This window comes from Corvus cornix, chromosome 1 (assembly GCF_000738735.6).
Source record: "Corvus cornix cornix isolate S_Up_H32 chromosome 1, ASM73873v5, whole genome shotgun sequence".
In the NCBI taxonomy this organism is placed as follows: Eukaryota; Metazoa; Chordata; class Aves; order Passeriformes; family Corvidae; genus Corvus; species Corvus cornix.
In genome coordinates, this window is record NC_046332.1 from 21,071,471 (window position 1) to 21,094,029 (window position 22,559).

At 37.6% G+C, this 22,559-nt stretch overlaps 2 protein-coding genes across 6 annotated transcripts in view; one reads left to right on the top strand and one right to left on the bottom strand.

Annotated features, from left to right (window-relative positions):
* Positions 1–22,559, top strand: part of CMSS1 (cms1 ribosomal small subunit homolog) — a 225,447-nt gene that overhangs the window by 13,264 nt on the left and 189,624 nt on the right. The gene's annotated exons all lie outside the window — the stretch shown is intronic.
* The window catches only part of FILIP1L (filamin A interacting protein 1 like), a 189,356-nt gene that overhangs the window by 10,592 nt on the left and 156,205 nt on the right, over positions 1–22,559 (bottom strand). For all 5 annotated transcript variants that reach the window (XM_019283781.2, XM_039558205.1, XM_039558210.1 and 2 more), the window contains one exon: positions 6,062–8,798. In XM_019283781.2, coding sequence (XP_019139326.1) covers positions 6,062–8,798 — 2,737 coding nt within the window. The remainder of the gene's footprint in view (positions 1–6,061; positions 8,799–22,559) is intronic.

Below are 22,559 nucleotides of genomic sequence, written 5' to 3' on the forward strand. Positions count from 1 at the left end.
CTTAAAGACTCATTTCTAGTAGATAATTGACAAGATGCAGGGAAGGGTAAGGTTATGTTGTGGGTTAACTCCCGTAAGACGAGGTTACCTGGGGCTGGTTCATCAGCATCATCATGCAGCTGGAGTGAACAGTTGTTTGCTGTTAATCTTCCCTTTGCCCCTTAAAAGTCGAAGGGGTCTCAGGCACCTTGTTAGGGCACTTGGGGGTGCCTAGGAACAGAAGTGTGTGGCCTTTTTAGAATACTACACACGCTGCAATAGCAGTTGTGTCCCGCAGAGGGGAGTGCCAGCACTTAGATGTTCCTGCAGGCGCTGAAGTGTCAGTGTTGTTAGAGAGAATACAGCCTGGGTCAGACCAGCAGCCCACTTGGTTTAAAGCTGCACTGGCATTTGTTGAGTTAGATTCTTGGCAGTGGGGTATCATTCTGTACAGGTTGGGGGCAGGTAGGGATATTCGTGTTTGCGTATTTCTGTGGCAGTTTCTAAAGGTGTTTGAAGCTGCACTTATACCCACACACACCTTTTAACGTGAAAATGTCTTCATTATCAATGTTGTCTGTTTGAAAGCTTTGAGTATGTTTTCCCTATGTTAGTCAATTTATATGGTGGAAAGGTTTACAGAGGTTCTGCATGGAAAAGAAAAAAGACCCTCTAGCTTTTACCGTTGTGACTTTTTTCTGTCTGTGAGCAGGCTGTTTTCCTCTTGGAAGGCCACATTAAAAGGTGTGTTAATCAGAGTCCTATTTTCAATATATATATTTTTTTCCTAATATATATAAAATGATAATTAAAATAAAAGGCTCTCTACCTTTTATCCAGCTAAGATTGATGTTTCTTCAGGATAAAACGACCTATAGTGGCTTGCATATGAGACAATCAAGGATAAGAAAATACAGATACTAATCACGTTAGAAACTGCCTTGCTTGGATTTTGCACAAGTCAACTCTCCCAAAAGAAATCCAGAATTATGTTAACGGGACTGATGAATGCTTGTTGTATATTTGAAGTGCTTTGTGATGTATTTGTATGCTAGATTGTATCTCTTCAGACAATAGCGGTAGCATCAAAGGTGATGGGACCAGGACTTTGGCAGTGTTTGCACTATAAAATGCTCCTTTTTCCTTTTTGCTTGTCCGTTCAGTTATGCTGATGTAGCTCTTTTATAAAGCTGAGCTGTGATATGGATCCTGTTTTGTTGAGGTTGTTCGTTTGGTTTTTGTTTTGGTTTTTTGAAAAGAGGATTTGTGGAGCATGGCTTTTTGTTTGTGGTTTTGCTTTAGTTTTTTTAAATTCAGGTTAGTTTCTTGACCTGGTTCACAGTGCTGCCTTCTGGAACAGTGGTGGCAGCACAACTGAAAGGGCAATATTTTGTAATTTGGGTTGTGGTAGGGGCAAAAAAGGGGAGGGAGCTTCTTTGGCCCATCCCTGTTTGAAGACCCTGTGATGTCAGACCACTGCATGGCAAATGAAGAGATGTTGATTTAAAGAGGTCTTTCCACTTGTGCACAAAAAGTGTTTCTCAAGAGTACTTTGCTTTGTGGTCAGAAGAGAATTACATTTGGTTGGCAACTCTGGTATTTGAAGCTTTCTGGGTGCCCACAGTATGGTGGGTCACTGGCTAATGTGCTAGCTACAGCACAGAGAGAATTCAGCTTCATCTTGGGGCACTGGCTGCAGATCTGTGAAAACGCTTCATGCTGCTTAAGTTTTTATGATTTGTCTCTTTTTTTTGAGCAATTTCCCACTTACAGTACTTGGTGTTAATTTTAAAGCATTTTTATACACCCACTTGTGCTGGAGCTGTATTTGAACCATAAGATCTTTCTCCCTTCTGTTTCTTGGTAACATAATGTTTTGGTAGTCTTTGCTTAAGCCTGGAGATTAGGCAGTTGTCAGTTTTTGTTTTGCCTGTCTCAATATCTGTTTCCTAGGGACAAAATCATCCTGCAGATGGTTACTCCATTTCCATCACCTAACCCTGCAGCATCCATTGAATCTTGTTGAGAAAATAGAGCTGTACAATTCTGCTCCTGATTATTTTTTCCCTAGTGTGGGGAGCACGCCTTCCTAAGCCTTGCATGAAATGCTTACATACAGACCTTTTTCTTATTACAGCCTTACATTCTGTCCCCAGACACCGTATTGGCTACAGTGCTTCGGATGAGGAAGATTAGCAGTCTGCTCCTGTAATTTTTGTTTTTTCTAGATCTTAATTAGTGACTTGCAGGAGGTCTTTAAATAACTTGAAATACTACCTCATAGTTGATGGATGGGTGCTTTGGTCTCAGATGACCATTATCACTTTGTATTCTCTTCGTTTTGCTTTTCCTCCTTTTCCCTCCCTCCCCTCATCCATCCTCCCTGTAAGGACAAAAATTGCAAGTATTTCTTCCGAGATATTTAATCACATAAAGAGAATGGCTTAAAAATGCTGAGCACCAAAGTGTTTGTGCTGCCCTTGCTTGTGTCCATTGATCATTCACTGAAATAAACCCAAAAAGATGAAGGGAAGTGAGATGGTAACTGCTGTCATTTTTTAATCAGTTAATTCTCCCTTTCTTTTGCTGGGAACTAAACATAAAGGGGAAAAGGTAGATTTTTAAACCTTAGAGGAGATGCTTGTCAAGAGGTTTGGAAAAGAGAAGGATTGATATTATGATCTGCTGAAAACTGTTTTTACGCTGTCTTTCACAGTTTAATCCCTCTGATATATGCTTCTTACTATGTGACCTTATTTCCTTGTAACATTTAAATGAATCATTACATACCTGTCAGACTTTAGGCTTTTGAGCAACTGCTGAAAGCAAAAGTTTCTCAGCCTCCAAATTAACAGCAATACTTACCACTTAGAGTAGTTGAAGTTCCTAGAAAAGCTGCCTTACTTGTTGAATTTTAATATTATGCTTGATGTTTTTGTTCAGAGTGCTTGAATTGATGTGCAGATAAGTTATTTAAATTTCTCCTTGCCCTTCTGCTTTCTTATTGTCTGCCAAGGAAGTAGGTGGATATTCCCTCTCAGCAAAGTGGAAGTACTCTGAAATACGGAGTGGTGATCTGAACAATTCAGGGTTAATTTGTAAATCGATAATTTGATTCCTTAAGCTATGCTTTCTATTTGCTATTTTATGATAAAATTACGGCTAACTTTCTGTTTAAACAATTAAGTTTCAGCTCACAGCAAATACATGCAGGTGTTTATTTTCTCAGCTTTGAAATTTATCTTGGGAATTCAAACAGAATGAACCTGTTTCATTGTGCAAATCTTACTTTCAGGCAAAAATAATTATTTGATTTTTTTTATCTGTTGGAATGACTGACAAAAATTTTGCTGTGACGTCAGTTAAATCTACACAGATGTTGCTTCATCAGTAGGGGAATGTAAGAATCCCTTAATCAAGGTGTGTTTTTTGGAAATGTAGCAATTTCATTTCCAGGCAGTGCTGATGCTCGTTACTTTGGAGTTAATGGTCATGAGTGGCTGCTTCCTTTGTCTTTTGTTAATTAGACAGTTACTGATAAATCATTATGAGTTTAAGACAGGGATTATACTTATAAATGGTTTGAACTGTCATCTAGGTTTTGTATTCCAATCTTAGCTTTAAAGACTGAATGTCCTTATTTGTAATAGCTTGGTAATTGTCCAGAGGACTGTGTGTGATTATTGCTGTGTCCTCATTTGTGCTTTTCATTTATAAGATATTATAATAGATAGCCAGGTGGTTAATGATCAACGCACTTCTGTGTATTTTTGAAGGTAGATCTAAATTTTTTTTCTACAAGCTTTTTCAGTCTAACTGAAGAAAATATTAGTGCCTCTGGAGGACACATGTTAATCCTTTAATTTTTGGAGAATTTGGTGTCTGTTAGTATGCTGGCAAGTCGGTACTTCAGACACAGTTATTCAGTGCCATGCTTGTAATGTGTTCCTGCAGAGATCTTAGGTATGGCTCAGCAGGATATGCAGTATCCCAAAGAGCAGAAGTGCAGAGAATGTACTGATTTTTAATTTTGACTGAGCCCTGCAGTTAAAAATGTGCAACCTGAATGTAATTATGTAACTTGTTTGTATAATTAGCACGCTCTAAAATTTTTATAATCTTGTCTTGCCTGAGTGTTGGCTGCTGTCTTCATCAGTAACTTTTGCTGAAGTTGGTGTGAGTCAAAGTTTGCTTTGCAGAATAAGACTATGTACTCCTTCTGACCCAGGTCTTAGAGCTCACTTGTGCAGCCATGGAGATAGAGTGACCCAAAACAAGAAAGAAGGACCTCTTATGAAGCCTGGTAACTTCAGGTTACATAAGTTGGGGTTGTGAAGGTCCACATAGAACTTCTCTTTTTGAATTTGCCATTGCCCAATTGTAATACATATGTTAATATCCATTTCAATCACACATATTATATAATTTAATATTTTTTCTTCCCATTGTTTACTGAGAAAAAGTGTATATGGGTGGTGGACTTTGCTTTTCAGTAGAAAGTGTTCTAAAAGCAGTTATTATCTACAGTTATAAACATTTAGTTTCCTGTCAGTCAAAAGGACTTAAAATGATAGAAGTCCCCTTGTTATGTGAGATCATGGGCCAAAGTTCTTTGCTGAATCCGTTGCTAAGTTATACTGGAGAAATATTTTTTTTCTCTAGGGAATATAGGCAGAATAAAGATAAGGGTTTAGTGGGTAGGGACTTTCTGCTTACTTGCAAACTTCCTTGTTGATAAGGAGGTTGCTGTTTTAAATTTTTTTTTAAATAATATCACCCCCAAAAGCATTAAATTTATGGGCATTTTACTTTTTAGAATAAGAACAATTGTTACAATTTAGATTTGGAGTGTACAGCTTTTGCGAAAAAGAGAACTTTAAAAGTGCATTCCAGATCTTCTGGACTGATTTACATTGTATGTGAAGCTGCTCCACCACCAGCAGTATTTTCTGGGAAATTAAAATTGACTGCTTGGCACATGTGTAAAGGACAGAATCAGTTACATTTCTGTCCTTTTCCTAGGCACAAACACTGTAATTGTCACTGAAATACCTTAACCTGCTTTGTCCATTCTGTATGGCACTCCTATTTATCCCAGACCCAGAGGCCTACATGTTTGGAGACTTGGTCTAGTAATGCTGCTTAATGCTGCTGCCAAGCTTTCTCTGTCTATGGAGTGAAAAACATGAAGGTATGCCATAGTTTGGTAATCTTGTTTCTTCCTCAGTGTACCTGTGTGATGTATACTGTTTGTCAAACTGATGGCTAGGAGCTTAGACAAAATTTGAGTATTGTATGTAAATCTGGTCTCCTAAATTATTGTTTAGAAATTTAAATGTTGCTGTTTATTGTTTTAGAGCGTACCTAAATGATGGCAGTTTTTCTGTTGTATTGGAAAAAAACCCTTGTTTGGGGAGAATTACTTTGTGATACAAGCTTCTGAACTCGGTTCACTTACAAGCAAAGTTTGCAGGAAGGTTTAAAAAGAGTTTTAGCCAAACAGTTTTATACAATACATAATATTTTGTGTTTGTGTGTGATGTACTGATAATTACCTGAAATGAGAGGGCTAGAAGGAATTGGGAAATAGCAGGGAAGATAATGAATCAAGTCTTATCTGAAATTAGCAGGCAGTATTATGGCTTAATTCAAATTCTACCATACATGCAGAAAAATACAAACCACACATAACAAACAAAAAATATTCAGCAAGCAATGATGAAAATAATCAATTATTTACTGTTTTTTTGTAATGTTAAAATATTTTACCAAGGCAAATTGCAGTCAAAAGTAATGTGAGTTATTTTGAAAATGGCAATACATAAAGATGCATTTATACAAGTGCAAGACTAAATATTTTACATAACTGTATTTCAATGAGAAGATATACAGTAAGTGCACACTTGATAACACTAAGCAGGCAAAACTTAACGTTAGTTCCATATGCTGTTGTATAGTTCATGCACAGATCTTTCCCAAAGTAAAGAGGCTGTTCCAAATAATTCTTGCTGGGATGAAAAACAGGATGGGTTGCTGGTAAGGGTGTCAGCATGGATGGGGGTCAGTTATAGACATTACTTACTGTAATTTGTGATTGCCGTGGAAGAGGAGTGGCTGTTGGTGTGATAGTAATACTGCTGGTGATTTTATTGGTGGGCTTAGTGGGTAGGCCATTGGCTAGTGCTGGAGTTCTGTTGTCTTGCACTGCATTACAAGGGCTGATGGGCTTGGAATTGGTGAGAGCTTGGACGTAAGGACTTCCTAAATGAATGTGGATTTTGTTATCCTCAGTAGTTATTACACTCGATCCTGTACTGTTAGATCTCTGAAACTGCCATGATGACTGCCTGTCTGGGGATACTCTAAAAACAGCATGCTTGGCTCCCATTTCCAAAGGCTCCGAGGAGAGAGTTTGTTCCTGAGAGCTTGAGCCAGGTAAAGCCAAAGGGGACATTGTTCTTTCAGGAGTTAAAGAACCACACGATTCAGGAGTTTGAGATCTTGCAAAAGTAGTCATAGTAATAGGAGAAATTACATGCTCTGGGGTCATGTAACCTTCTCCTGCTTTTGATTTTACAGGTGTTAAGGAGGCATTTTGAATAATGGTTATTCTTTGCTTTGGAGTGCCACAGTTGGGTATAACTGCTGTGCTTGTGTAGGAGTGAGAGCTTTCAGTGGTAGGACTGGTTATTTCAAGGGTTGCTGTGTTCTGTCCATGGTCTGGAGTCACTTTTATGTGAAGGGGCTGGCCAGGTGTATGGCTTAGCACTAGATCTCCAGTCTGTGCACACTTTCCATTTTGCTTTGTGTGTATCTTTCCATTTTGAGGATGGCTCTCTTTGGACTTCATCCAAGGAATCCATAATTTTTTGTTTGCGGCATTTGCGGTGGATGAGTTGCTTTTGAAAGACACTGTTTGTTCCTCCTCATTGTCACTGTCTTCATAGAGCTGCCCGTTGGTGACTGTTCGCTCTAAAGGCATGAGGGTTTTGTAATCGGGTGGCTCATTGTCTGCGGGATCTGTTTGGATTTCTTTAGAAAAAACTGGCACATCTGAAATTTTCTTTCCATTGAGACCGGGCCTGACGTTCTTGCTGAAGGATCTGTACCTCTCCAGTTCTTTCGTGAGGCTTTCCATTTCTCTTGCTAACTCCCTGTTTTTGTTTTCTTGCTGGAGGAGTTTCTTCTGTAAAACTGTGTGATCACCTCGCAGGTGACAGATTAGGTCTTCTGTTGCCACATATTCATGAACTTTCTCTTTCAGTGCATCTACTTCTCTGGAAAGATGACTCGATTTAGCTTCCTCTTCTTTGAGTTTCTTAAAAAGGCGCTGCTCCTGATTGGACTCTGCCTTTTCTGTTAATTTATACCTTGCCAATTCCATTTTCACAGCCTCCAGCTCCTCTGATAGGAGCTTGGCTCTGTCCCGTTCACTGACATATTTTCGTTCTAGAGACTCAAATTCATCTTCAGTTCTCATAAGATCATCTTCTATGGACTTCATTTCTTTGAGCTTCTGCTTAAGCCTCTCAACTTCTTGGGAAAGCTCTTTGATTATGTTGTTTTCCTGCTGCAAGGAGGTGCTAGATTTAGTACTCTCCTTACGTTTATTTTTAAGAAATTCTTTTTCAACATCTTCCAGAGACTGAAGTCTTTTACTTAGAATATTCACTTTGGAAACAAGATCACTTCCTTTCTCCTCTTCTGCTTTGAGTTTGTTTTTCAGTTCATCTCTTTCTTTTGTAACACTGGACATTTTTTCCTCTGCATCAGATTTCGATTTCAGTGCCTTTTTACTCTCCTCCCTCAGCTTTTCTGTAACTGACATCACTTTATTTTGCTCCACCTGGAGCTGAGAAGTCACAGCTTGCAGCTTTTCTTCTGTTTGCTTTATTTTTTCACCCATAGTTTTTCTTTCATCCACAAGCATAACTGTTAGACTCTTCAGCTTTGTTAAATCTTCTTTAAGTGTAAACTCAGTTTTTTCTAACTTGCTTTCAATTGCTTCAAGCTCACCAACTCTAGCTTTTAAACCATCCAGCTCATGGGACAACTGCTTTGTTAACATTTTTTCTCTTTCTAGGTTGCATTTCAGGGAGTAACATTCCTGTTTACTCTTGTTGAAAGCATCTTCCAGTTTCTCCAGCTCCATAATTCTTTTATTAAGTTTATCAACTTCCCCTTTAAGGTTCTTGCTCTGTGATGCTTCTTTTTCTAACTTTCTATTAAGTTCTCTGCACTGATCTTCCATTTTTATGAGCTCTTCATCTTTTCCTTCCATCTCCAGCAGTCGTTTCCGTAGTTCTTCTACTTCAGTCATAAGAGTGGCGTTCCCACACTCTCCCTTATTTATCTTGTCCCTTAGGTCTTGCAGTTCTTCTTCGGCTTTTTGTAAAGATTTGTTGGTCTCTTCCAGCTCATCGATTTGTCGGCTGAGAGCAGTTAATTTTAGCCGGAGCTGGCGATTCTGACTGTCTTCATTGGTTAGTTTGGCCATCATTGCTTCTTGGTCTTGGGAAATCTTACTGCTCTGGGTGTGAAGTTCAGCTTCCAGCCTGCTGGATCTCTGTTTCTCTTCTTGAATTTTTGCTTCAGCAAAAGTCAGCTTTTCGTGTGCTTGTTCTGTAGAAGTGGTTAATTCTTGAATTTTTTTACTTTGCTGATTCAACTGCTCAGTGAGTCTTTGCTGTTCATCCACCACCATTAAAGCAAAGGATTTCAGTTTAGTTAATTCTTCTTTCAGTTTAGCTATTTTCTTGTTGTTTTCCTTTTCTTTTTTTGCCTGATACACTGTTTCTTGTTCAAGAAGCTTTTTCAATCTGTGGGAGGAAATAATATTGTATTTTGTAGCCATTTTAGTGGGCATTTAAAAACACACTTGAAATATGACATTTCTGCCAGATGTCCATGAACATCCACTTGTAACTACAAGCAGACCTCTCCTTACAGCATCATTTGAAAGTGCCCACTGGCCTTACTTTCTATTCAGAAGTTCTTTGTAATGAACAATTCAGTATGATCATTTAGACTTAGCAACTTCAGTTATTGTGCATCTTTGATTACATTTTCAATTTTTGACAGGGATCAGTACAACAAAACTATTTTGGTATTCTGCACTGGAGCTGCATGTCTTTCAGCTCTTTGCTGAGGCTAGGTATGTGCATGCAAGCTTTGTTTGGCTTTTTGTGTGTGTTGGGCTTTTTTCTTTTAAGAAATGTGATAATTATAATGCTTGAGAATTTAGGTCAGTGCAGCCCCCAAGGGCAGATGTAATTTACAGCATCATAATTCTCCTAACTTTTTTATTTATAAACCATCCTGATATTTTACGATCAAACCTTAAGGACATTTGAGTATGTGAAGGACATGTAGCCACAATGGACAGTTAGTCAGGCTGCCTAATGTGAATTCCTAAGCAGCACATCAGAGCAAAATTAGGTAAGTCTGTCCTTAGTGAAAGTGCAGGCCTTGTGACTTGGTATCAAACACACACACACACACAAAAATGCAGTCAGCAGATAAACACATATTCAGGTTGTGCCTTTTGAACTTAACAAAGCCCAAATGTCTTAACATGTGTTAGGCCTGGATTAGCAGATGTGCCTAAGTGCAACGCTGCTTTTACATGATTCTTGAAGGTTTTCATGATGATTTTCCAAAATTAGTTTTACAAGTTGATGTTAATATTCAGTCTTTATTGGGATGCAACATACTTAATTTGCAAGAGACTTGGGATAAGGCTGTGTGTTTGTTTATGTAAGATCCTAACAAACCTCCAAATAACTTCTTAGGTTCTTTTGAGACTTTTCTTTGTCCAAGGAGATGCTTGTAGAGTTGGTCTAAAGTATGATTAGGCTTGGCCAGCACATATGCCTCCTTTCAATTACATTTTTCCTACAGCCAAGATAAGTATATCCTGGTATTAAACAAAAATCTGAAAAGCCTAGGTTGAAGTACTAAAATATTAGAATTTGTATGTTGTTCATATGTATGGTACAGACTCAGTTGTGTAGATCATGTGAAGGAAATGACTTGGTTATCAAGGCTGTACATGTAGAAAATGGCTGTTTAAGCACCCATTAAACTTTATTTTTTTCCCCCTCTGAAATATGATGACAACTGTCTGGAAGTTGCTGCTGAAACTTAGGATTCCTGTTCCACATTTGTCTATGGTCACTATTGTGATGCCCTTGTCCAAGTGATGAGTCTTTACAGCTTCCCACTGACAAGTTCCTGTTGCAGCCTTCCATTTAGTTCAGGAAGAGTTTAGATAACAGCCTCCTTTGCACAGCTTTTAATTAGCTGTTGACTGACTGAAGGCATATTCCTGGGCAGTAGGCTGCCTCAGCAGCATCCCCTTTGGAAGTATTGTAGTTTCCAGCACAGCGAGAGAAAGTCCTTGCCATTCTCAACTGTCCACCAGACTCGTCTGATTTAATGGTGATGTTGTATAGAAATCCATGACAATAAAATTTTCTTATAACATCTTCATAGTTCCTACTGTTTCTATTTTACTGCCTAAGTTGCACTATGTTGAATGTAATGAAATGCTTTGTATGAAAAATTAACAGAATGGGAAGTAGCCATAAACATCAAAGACTTGAAGCAGTCACAAATTGTTTACAACAGTCAATTAACATGATGGGGAAAACAGATATGAAAATGTAGAAAATGGAGGGGGAGAGGTTTGTGAAATGAGTTTGAAGGAATGCTGCTGGTTGACAGAACAAATAAATGGGGGGAGGACTCTACCATCTCAAAGGCAGCTTTTTACTGTGTTCATGGTATATAAACTTTTGTCCACTTTTCAGTGCTACTTTCAGTTCTAATTCTTTTTTAGTGTAAAAATCTTTTTTCCCTCCCCACCCTTGTCTCTAAATGCTTTAGTAGTGAAGTTCAATTGATGATTTACCGTTGCCATAGCTATAAAACCATAACAGAAGCACAACTAACAATTTCATTTGGAATGAACTCAGGTTTTGTGTGTTCATGAAGTTAAGACATATTAATATAGTTACTTAGACTTACTAGCATTTGATTTATTTTAGCTTTCTTCACCGTAATTTATTTTTGTAAGGCAAATTTAGCTGTGGTCATTAATACCTTAGGTAATCAGTGTCTTACCCAACACTTCCATGTTAGCTAGTTGATATCTCTCTGGCCAAGTGAAACTGTAATGATCCAGCAACTCACGCCCCTTAAGTTGCTTTGGAAAGAAGCTCTTAGGCCAAATAGTAACAAACAATTGCAATTTTCACAGAGATGCTGTATATATATTTTGTGATGCAAGTAAGATAATTGTGCATAAATAATAAATAAAATAAGTTGGCAATCAAGTCAAGTCTGATCAAGTCTGTGTTGCATGGGCTATTTGAACAAAAGTCCCTATTTTACTGGTACTTGGATTGTTGTATAAGGATTTTCAAGAGAGTCTGTTTCTTTGGTCATGCCAAAAGACTTTGTGTAATTAGAAATGATTCCTTCATTCAAAAGATAAAACATAGTTTTAAGATTCAGACAGACTCACAAGCAAATATTTGTAATGACTGAGAACTATTTTGTTTTTTAAAAATATTTCTATAAAATCACTTGACTGAAGTTAAGAGCATAGCACAGCAAGTGGGAGTTAAAGGATTTTAATGTGTTTCCAGAAAGAAAAAAGGGATGTATTAAGCATGGTATATTTTTTGATACTGTGTCATTATGTTTTTTCACACGCTTTTGATAACTGTATGTTTAGTCGTATATTCCTATATAGAAAATACCCTTAACAGTGCTGAATAGATGGTGATTTCTTGGATAGAGTAAAAATTGATATTGTAAGAAGTCAGCTGGGAGTCTGTTAATATTTGCAGATTTTCCTTGGCTGCTGAGTTCCTGTTTCATGGTTCAGTAGGTCACAGTGACTATGTCTGCACATATGCACTTAGGAATGGAAGAGAACCCTAAAATGTTTGGGGGTTTTGGTGTTATTTATTTGGTTGCTAATTAATTTAAATTAATTAGCTTAATTTTGGTCAGCTTTTTTTTTGGAACCTGACTTCTGCAGGTCAATGCTTGGTTATGTATTTTATTCGAATTAAGAAGTCAGCTGGCTTAATTGAAGAAGTGCTTTAACTGATAATAGCACTTAGTGACTTTAGTGACAGGGTAAACATACTTTGTGTTAACTTCATCCAAAATATTGTCTGCCTGAAGAACAGTACCCGGAGTATTTGACAGAGCAATTTCACTGAAAATATGCAAACGTCAAAAAAGTTAGCTTAAATAAATAATAATTTTAAAAAAAGAACAGACGCTCCCCTATCCAATAAAATATTTTTATTCTTTTCATTGCCAGCTGAATTTCATGATCATGTAATTTTGTATTAGGCAAAGGTAGGTGTATCATTTAGACAAAGCTTTCACACAACTTTAAGCAGCTGACTTCACAGGACTACAACAACCCTTTCTGAATTGCAGCCAGCAAAAACAGACATTGGAAATTGTTTTTATGAACATGACTGATAGGTAGTTAAACAGAGTCAGGGCAGTGTCTTATTACTTTTTCTTGGGAGCTTCTGTTATAAATTATTGCTTTATTGTGGCTTAAAATTGTACTTATTTGCCATACCAGTTAATTGCTCCTTTATTTCCTGGAAGAAACTGTATTTCTCAGCTTTCCTCTGTTCATGGTAGCTGCTTCCCTCAGTATGCAGGCTACAGTTTCTTGGTATTAACGCCGTGCATTCAATTGTGTTGTCTTGTTTTCCTCATTTTTTCCAAGTGCATATAGCTTCAGCTACACTACATTTTATTTGGCAACATGACTGTATTCTCTACCAGATGTGGGGACTCCCATAACAGTTCACTGTCCTGGTGTCATGTCATAACATTTTGTCTTTAAGAGGGACTTTCCATTTTCCTGGGGTGACCTCTCTTACATGGATATTGTCTAATTTATGTTTTTACAGGATTCTAAGGGGGCAACTTTTTCTTTGAGTTCCACAGAAACCAATGAAAGTATGGGAGACTGAGACTGCAACGCTCTTGTACTTCAATTTTTTTTATTTTGTTCTGGAATGAATCATTATTCTTTGAATAATAAGAATAAAAATGATGTTTGTTTGTTTGTTTAAGCAATGGTGTAGTGGTAATTTTAGAAAAGGCTGTCTTCTAAGGATGCAAGTGAAATAGATGATGGCTTGTAAAGCTCAGCTTTTGTCTTTCCTCTCACTGAAGTGCTGTGGAGTTTTTAATGTATATATTGTCAATATCTGTATCAGACCATTCTGCAGAAATGACTGTGGTTTTTAATTTCCATGATTTTTTCTTTTTAATCATGAAGATACGTATTTTTAACAAGGTCATGCTCTTCACCCTTCCACAGATGAAAGACGTGGCTTACAAGAGGTTCTACAGATTATTACACAAGGGAGACTTGCTTCCAAAGCTTTTGGACATATGCTTGAATTTCCCTGGTACAAAGCAAATAAAAGCTTTAAGCTGAAAGCTTTTAAATGTGGATGAAGTCATGCCTCTTCCTTTGAGGCACTCTTCCCAGTTAGCAATAAGACATGGTCTGGCCTTTAATAAGAGAGGAAACATGCTTCATCATTTCTGGTAAATCTTACAAGTTGTTGTAATTTTTTGACACCAATGCAGTTAAATATTTATTTTTGTAAGAAAGCCAGTCTGTGCCTTCCACAGTTCATTGAAACAAAATGTGGGTTTGTTAAAGTATTTCTGGTCTTGGGGTGGCTATGCATTTTTAAAATTTTTTCTTTTCCTTTGCCTACAGTTCTATTTATTGATGTGCAGTTTTTATGAAGACATATAAAAAAAGCTTTTTTTATGGCTCTCTATTATCTTTATTAATGCTTCTTTTTCCCCTGTCATAAAGAAAGTCAAAAGCCTTTGAAATTACAGCAGCAACAGCATACCATAGCTGTTGTGTAATCTGCTGGCTTTATCTGAATCAGTCACCACTTCCCAACAGAATGTGAATACTTATTTTAAAATTTGTTTTCCATTACATTAATTTGCATCTGTAAATTTCAAAGAATTAGTTTATGCTAGGATGCAAACCTCCACAAAGGGTGTCTCGACTGCAAGAGAGTGTGTAAGGCAAATTTCCCAATAAGGAAATTTATTTTATAAAATGAGAACTTTTAATAAGAGGGGTGTGAGTTCTTATTACTCCATAGACTGTCACAAAGTAATTACAGTTTTATCTGATGCTTAAAATGCTGACTTGCTTTACAGGTCTTAATAAAAGTCATAGAAGATGAATGGTATTGCCAGTTCTGGGTTAACGGGCAAAATTTCACATGGATAACCAGATGTATTTAGCTGTGATGCTGAGTACACATATGCAGATAGTATATGCTTTTAAAAATCAATTCTTCTGGAACACTAAGGTCTGTGACCATGATTTCACAACTAGTAAGCTGATGAAAATTCTTACTGGTGATATAGGGATATTTGCACTCATAAATGTTATGAAATCCTGCGTAAATTTGGTGACAGTAAATGGTGTGAGAAACTTTTAGCAAATTTATATTGGGCAATTTAAGATTTAAGACTGGATTAACTTCCAGTTTGAGTAATTTTGCTTCAGCACTAAAATTCAGTTTTATTATGAAATGTCAGTTTAAGAAAAAAATTTTCTATCTTGAATTACATTCTTTCTGTATCTAGATGTTCTTGGAAGTCACCTATCAAAACATCAGTCTTGTGTAAAAAGCATTAATGCTTTCTGTGGCAGTAAAGATTTGAATGTCAATGTGGTAATTACTAATTCTGATGTTCATTTCTAATCTTATAATGGCAGCCATCTGCAGAGCCTGAGATTATGATAGGGAGGTGGGAGTGGGATTTTCAGGTGGGAGTGAAGAAGATGCTGTCCTATTAAATTGTTGGCAGGTTTTTGATTTTGTTTGTTTTTTGACTTGACTTATCCTTTTAAATTTTAAATTAACACGAACCTGAGAAGATCACAATATTAATGAGCTTTACTTGAAGTTAGCTTTAAAAACTCTGAGTCCCAGCGTTCAGCTTATTAGAAAACATGGCACAATGAATTGTGAGCTGGACTCTGATGTATCACCGCTTTTGAGATGCCCTCTGCTTTCTTCTCCCCTTTCTAGATTTAACAGCTATTTCAGGTATTCTTTGAAGGTATCTATTACTGTTGGCATTTCAATGCCATATGATTGTGAATGCAGCATGACTTAATTCTCTTCTGTTCTGAATCTAAATACCTCAATAAGGTAACCAGCTCATGGGAGTAGCACTTGGGTTTTGTTAGTTAGTAACTCAGGATTTTTTTTTTTATGTTACCGTAGTGCATATTCACCACCTTCCCCTTCCTCCCCTATCTCTCTCAGTGTCTCCCACCACACTGTGTGTAAAATCAGAAATAAAGCCAGTAATTTCAGATGGAACACCAGAATTTGGAACTCTTCAAATTTACGTCAGCCAGCAAATTATAGTTTTGCAGATGGAAAGCTTTCTGAAGGAAATGGAAAGATGAGCCACAAGAGATGTGGTATAGGGGTCAAAGCAACAAGATTGAGGCAGAACTTTTCAGTTACTAATCCAGGTCCTGCTTCTGTCTTGTCTTCATCTTTAGCAAGTGAAATTTGTGCCTGATCCTCAGATTTATTAAAATGGAAAAGCAGTGTTAACTTACTCTAATAGATTTTGAGAATTATTAATCCAAATAGGTTTTAAGTGCAGTAATTACACAAAATAAACCAACACAGCTACTGCTTTTTATAATTTGTGATTTTTAAACAACAGCATCATTGAAATTATTGCATTTGATATTTGATGTTACATGCTAACGAGTTCAATTGATGGGAGAAATCATGTGTCTTTACACCTAAACCATAATTCAGGTTCATATACTTTAAGCATTATTCCTGATGGAACACTATTGCTTGACCACAGTTACTGAGCTGTTTTTAAAATCACCAGTGTTGTAAAACACTCACTACTGCAGAGATGAACAGGACATGGCTTAATCCACCCTGTGGGCAGGTGGATGGGTTTGCAGTTTCTGTTGGGAGTGTCAGTACTAGGAATCCATACCATTGCAGCCTCCTGCTAGGATTTACCAAGTGAAGAACTCTGGTAAGAGTTAGCTTAGCTCCTGAAAACTGTCTTTTGGAGCCCTGCCTGTCTTCACCCCACTCCCCATGGAAAGATTAGGCACAAACAAGGGAGTGCAGCTTGCCCAAATTGTGGATAGTTCTGGTCAGGCTGCTACTAGCAGTGATGATCCCAGCCATGTGTGTTTGGTTTGTGTAAGGCAAATACTTCTTTGCTATCACTGCCATGCTGTGTTTACTATTGATGGAAGAGTAATATTTGGAGGTTTTTGTCTTGGCTATTTACTCTGCGTCCTTCAGTTGATTGAGGAGTTTGCAGAAGTTCTGATTCTCTGAAGGAGTCAGTTCCTTCAGCTCAGTGTAAGTTTGTAACCCTTATGCCATATTTTTACACTTCAATTTAATGATACTATCTTATATTAAGAGAACAGTCTGAGTTTTCTTTAAGCAATTTCTATAGATAAATCTTGTGATTTAAAAAAAAATTTATTCTGTATGTAACATCATAGTGTGTAGGTTTAAGGTGGAACTCTTTAATAGAATGTTTTTAGGGGGGGTGCAGATGGGAAAATAGGTGCTGTTCTAGTATCTGATTCACCTGAGGCAGTGCTGGTGCTGCTATTTTGACCAGAATTGGGCATAATTGTGCAAGGATCCAACTTACAGAAACTTTTTTTTAACTTCAATTAGTTAATATTTTTGGTATGACAGAAAATGGCACTCAGCCAACAATAACACATCATGTTACACAGAGGAGACTGGTTAGTCGTAAATGTCATTTTCCCATAACATTTACAGGAACTGGATGTTCTCTAAAACAATTTTAACACACATTTTATATAAAAATAAATGTTTGGGGCTGCATTTTCATCAACGGGCAGAGTAGGCACAGTGCCTATCTCTTATGCTAACCATGGCCTTATATTAGCAGTCATCAGCAGTGGTAAAATTTAGAACTTTCCATACTGCCATGCACACTCAGTCTTTTGAACTGAAGGCATCCTACTCATGCTGCCAGCCCTGGATAAGCTGCTCAGTGGCCACTTGCTTCTAGACAGGTGGAACTTTTCTGCAAACTTTATTATGCACTCTTCATGCTCAGTGTACAAGACAATAATTTATGTGCTGAAATTGTGATTTAAACCACGTAGATTAAACACGGTAAATAAAGATACTTTTGTGCTGAATGGGACTGTCAGGGAAGACTGAGAGTTTGCCATTATTTGGAGGAATGGGCCTGGTTATAAACAATTAGACAAACATTCCTCAGAAATGATACAGGTGGAGTCACTGCTTTGCAGGAGGATTCAAATTCCATGACTTTTTGAGGGTTCTGTTCTGTTAATATCCATAAAATCTTTATTATATACATACAACCTAAGACAAAAGTAAGCCCTTTTTCTGGTGTGCTTATTTCCTTAAGTAGCTCTGTGTATGTTTTTAATAAACTCTAAGTGTTTGAAACTGGGCTTGGGTGGCACCCCGTTCCTTCTTTTTTGTCAGAAAACATAAATCTTAATTGTTACTACAAATTTAGCTTGAAGTATTTAAATTCTCCTTGATGCTAGGTTGCATGAAGCCGTTGCAGTTGAGGCTTTTATCAGGTTTGCTAAAAAGTTGCAACTTTTTCTGGTAGCCAAGACTGTAAGTAATAATGTTAACAGCAACAGTGTTAATATTAAATTTTTTTTCATTTTGAAGTTTCATTTTGAAGCTAAACATGCACCTTTTCCCCATAGACCTGATAATGTGAGGGTGTCCATTTTCTCTAAGACTTGGCCAGCACTTCATTTTGGAGATACAGGTGAGAGAGCTGGTAGGCAATGCATTGTGGCAGGGTTAACTGGCTAAACTTGGCTTTGAAGCTACAAGTGATAAAGACTCCTGCTAGTTTCCTGGTTTGCACTCCGTGACCTTTGGAAATTGCATGGGAACTATTTCTGATGCATTACAAATTGCTTCTGGGTACAGTTCTAGGTATTGAACTTCTATAGCTCTGGTGACTTAGTGACCTGGGAGATAATTGATTTTCTTGCTATCTGTTCTAAACCTGCTAAATGTTTGGAAGTTGTATTTTCTCTTCTCCCTGTAGGCCTCTGGCCACACAGACCTGGGAGCACTTGGTGAATTATCTAAAGGTGCAAAGTCAATGCATGTTTTGTCTAAAACATGTTAATCCTGAGCAAAGGTGCTCTTGTTCAGCATTTGAGTTTACGTGGTTTCTCCAAACTGATCCTCTTCAAAGAGGACTAACACATTGTTTTAGACTACAGGACAGGAAGCTCCATTGGAGACCTAAAGATGATACGCTTGAGAATTTTTTTAATGGTTATAGTTCTAACCAAGGTTTACTTCACAGATTTAATTCACATAGTTCAATAGCAAATGATAGTTTAAGTAGCTTCTTCACCTGTGATGAATTGTTTAACTGAAGAACATCTTGTTCTCTCAGGTCTGTTGATTATGATGTGTTAAAGTAAGATTTTTCCATTTTTGTGCAGCCTTGGTTGTTCACTGTGTTGAAGATCAAATTCCCTGCTTGAGAGTAAAAGAAATTTGATCCTTTTGTTGTATGTCCACTCAGAGTGCCAATAACAGTGTTTAGGGTGGTTGTGGTGTTTTGGTTTTTTTAGCTACTTGCGTGTGTGTTCAGCAGCTGGAGTAACTTGATTGCTTTGTAAAATAAATGCTTTGCTATTTCCTAGGGAAAAAATCCTACATTTGGGTTGGGATGAAAAAAGTGGATTTAACTAGTTCTAGCATTTCTGTGATCAATGATTTCTTAAACTCTTCTAAAATTGGTCTGAGCAGTCTTCCTAAAGCCAAGAGAGATACTTACTTTTTCCATCTTTAGTTGTTTTCCAGTGTTCTTTGCCTTTCAGAAACTGTCTTACGAAAAGGCTCTTTCAGGAAAGAGGAGGGTCACATGTATATATGCTTCCCTTGTCCCTTCATATGAAGACTTTGTGTTCCTTGTTCTTTAAGGAACTGTGAATTCAGTTGAACATTCTGTGCCTTGTTAGTGTACCCCAAGTTGATTTACAACTCAGTATCGTTATATGATGTTTCGCTACATGCCCTACTTGATCTCTTTTCTTGCTTCTTGGCTGATGGTCTGTGGTATTCAGGTTATAGTTTCTTGTTTCAGATGTCACTGAAAATGAAGGAGCTGTAGCATGCTTTCATGTACAGTATGTTTCTGATATAATACATTTTAGCTTTTATCATTAATTTATAATGTGGCTTCAAATGCTGAAAATAAAAGAGTTATCTCTAGACAGAACTTGCAAGTTTAGTTAACTGCTTTACTCTAGATATAGGAGTGTGTCATTTGTAAGTTAAAAAAGGTTACCAGTCTCAATTTCTGATTCTTCACACCCGGTTAATCCTGATTGAAGTAGGGAACCTTTGCTATCTACTGAGATGACAGTAATCCTATAGAGCTCAAAGTGGTGGGTGGGAACAAAGCAGGGACAAGCAGACCCTTTCCAAAGTGGCTGCTCCTTTGTATACCAGGTTACATTTTCCTCCCTTCTCCTTTATATGGGTTAGCAAAGTATGTAAGCTTGACTATTCCTGTCAGCTGTTGTCTGCTGCTTTCCCAAAAGGGAACCAATGTGTACATCTCCCAGCACAAGCCCAAGTGTTCTGCACCGGTTGGTGTCGTCCCTGCACCGCCCTCATAGGCAGCTATTTGTCATCTGGAATTGGCCTGTAGTGAAGCTGTACTTGCTGACTTTGCTGCAGAGGCTTTTATCGCCCTGCTCTGCTTACTCATATGCATACAAATGGACATGCCCACTTATATATTAGGTAAGTCTTCAGAAACACAGATTGTAGAGGTTTTAGGGCTGCCAAGGTTCATGGTGGCCTTTTCATGTAAGGCAATTCATGTAAGGCAAAGTATTTAGTTTGGGAACAATAATGGGCTGCTAGTTAAAAGACTTTTCTCTTTACATGAAAGAGTATATAGTAGTATTTTGCAAGTTAAGAAAAATGTTTCAGCTTTAAGCATTAACACTTGAGCATTGCTTTTTTTTTTAACACCTCCCTACATCCAAGTTAGTGTGTTCAATACTGGATTTCAAATATTTAGATTAGGATTGGCTGCCCCAAACGTGGAGTTGTTACACCCTCAGGTTCAAGTAACCAATATAAATCACTTTCCTTTTTCTTGGTATGGATCTGTAACAGAATGGCTCTACTGAGATGTAGAATGTGCTTGACCAGGGAGTAGCATTTTGAAGTAGAAAACAAAAACAACTGTGGCATTTATTAGGCTTCTTCTCAGAAACCTGTTTGTGGCTAAGTAGAATAGAATCATGTTTGGGAATGTGATGGGTGACATTAGTTTCAGGTAGGCCAAACTTACATGTGATAAAATTTCCTAATTTTCTTCATAATTAGACTTAATGACTGAAAGCTGTAGAAATTGTACAAAAAAAAATATTAAATCCATTGAAAGTTGACAGAATTCAGTCAGCTTAAACTTAACTCTTGGATAGTTTTGGCCATGTGCTAGAATTCAATGTGTAATTAAAATGTTTTATGAGTGTATTACTTTCCATTTTTAAGCAGCCAGTTTTATGTGGTTTTTTTATGGTAGTAGCATCATGCTGCTTCATTTCTAAAAATTTTTCCTCATTCTCTTACTCTGTCATCACGATAGTTGCTATGCAAACACTAGATAAGCTTTGTGTCTCTAATAAAAAAAAAGACAAAGTTTTAAATCAGCTGTCTGCAACTGCAATGAATTTGAAAGAAAATGCTTTGCGTATTAGGTTTAAGACAGCTTTTAAGAACTCTATGCATCACTTAAGTGCAATTGTTGTGTTCCTTCCCAGGCCTGTGGAAATCTATAAAGGATAATGAAGTCTGAGGTATTGTTTCACATCCCTGACATGTATGCAAATGAGTGTATTTCTTGTCAAGAGTGGGTTTTTTCCCATCCACGTTTTCAGTCACGTTCACTAGAGCTTTGTGTACCCTACCTGACATACGTCTATAAAGGTTTGGGAAGTTTGGGCATGAGCAGTTAAGTGGTTGTGGGCTCTGGTTGCTCAGCTTCTTTGAGCATGCAGCGTGAAGCAGAATGGCTCAAGTTCTGCTGCTCTGCTTCAGCAGCCAGTCTCTGGTGGTCACCTGCCCAGCCTGAGGCTGAAGCCAAGCAGCTGTGTTACGTCATCGTCACCTGCACCATGAGCTGCAGCAGCAGGGGTGACTTTTGCAACAGGCAGAAAGTACATGCATTTATCAGCTTGAATGTGCAAGGTTATGGTTTTGAGTTGTGTGGAAATGTTACCTAGCAAGGTTGGGTTGAACTTTCACCCCCAATATTTCCATACTGCTGTTAAAGGAGGGGGTTATACAATGATGTTGCTGCGTGTTCAGCCAACATTCACTGTTTGCATGAGCATTCACCTCTTCACAGTCACATCAGCTCTGGTGAGGAACAGTTGCTTTGGGAGGTGTTTTTTGTACTGTTTTTAACTGGCAGCCACACACTGCCTCAGAAAATCTTCAAATACTGCTAGAAATTGTGAACACTCTGGAGAAGTGAGCTTTAACTGCCTGAGAGTGCTCCATTGGTGCATCGGTGTGAGTGCAGCTACAGAACTTCAGGAACCACATGGTGCACTGGACATGCAATCAAAGTGATTTTTGTCTTGCTGCCAGAAAACACAGCAAACCTCAAAATCAGCATAATGTACTGAGAGGTGTTAAGAGTCAAACTGTCCATTACTTCACTTACATCACAAGACTGGGCACTATATTTAGGATTTTTCAGCAGCGATTTTTACCTTCTTGGAGCCGAGTAATACAGTTTAGTGAATGGTTGAACTAATCAAGGTTTCAACTACATCAGAAAGCTCAACCTAAACCCTAAAGGTGCCATGGCAGAATCCATTCAGTATGAAAGAAAAACACTAAGCAATTAAAAATTATTGATAAGACATAATTTCTAAGTTCAAATCAGCTTGGTGACAAGATAAAGTGTTGAGGGAAACTGTTAATGAGACAGAATTACAGTTTTGTACAATGGTTTTTAAAGATATGTTTTCCTACATTGTAAACTCCTTAGGATTCTCTGACTTAAATATTTTAATTGCTTTTTTTAATGAACTGTATTCAGGTAGTACCACACCCAGGATTTGAGAACAGCTGCTTGTAGGAAAGGTCCAGAGGAGCTGGAGTTGTTTACTTGCCCATGCTAAACTACGTGTGGTAAAGAATTTTTCCTGAAGAAGTCTTTTAAGATCTGCCACAGAGGGGAAACTCACTGGGAATAAAACCAGGCTTTTTTTTTTTAATCCTATGACAAGGGTAAATTTGGTAATTCATTGTAGTATTAGGTAAATACTATGAAAATGATGTTGCTCAGCACAAATCAAGAAATAATTTGATTTTACTAATAGTGATGAGGAACAGAAACTAAGTTTAAGTTAGATCCCTTGTCTTCTAGGTAAAATCTCTAAAAAGTGCTGT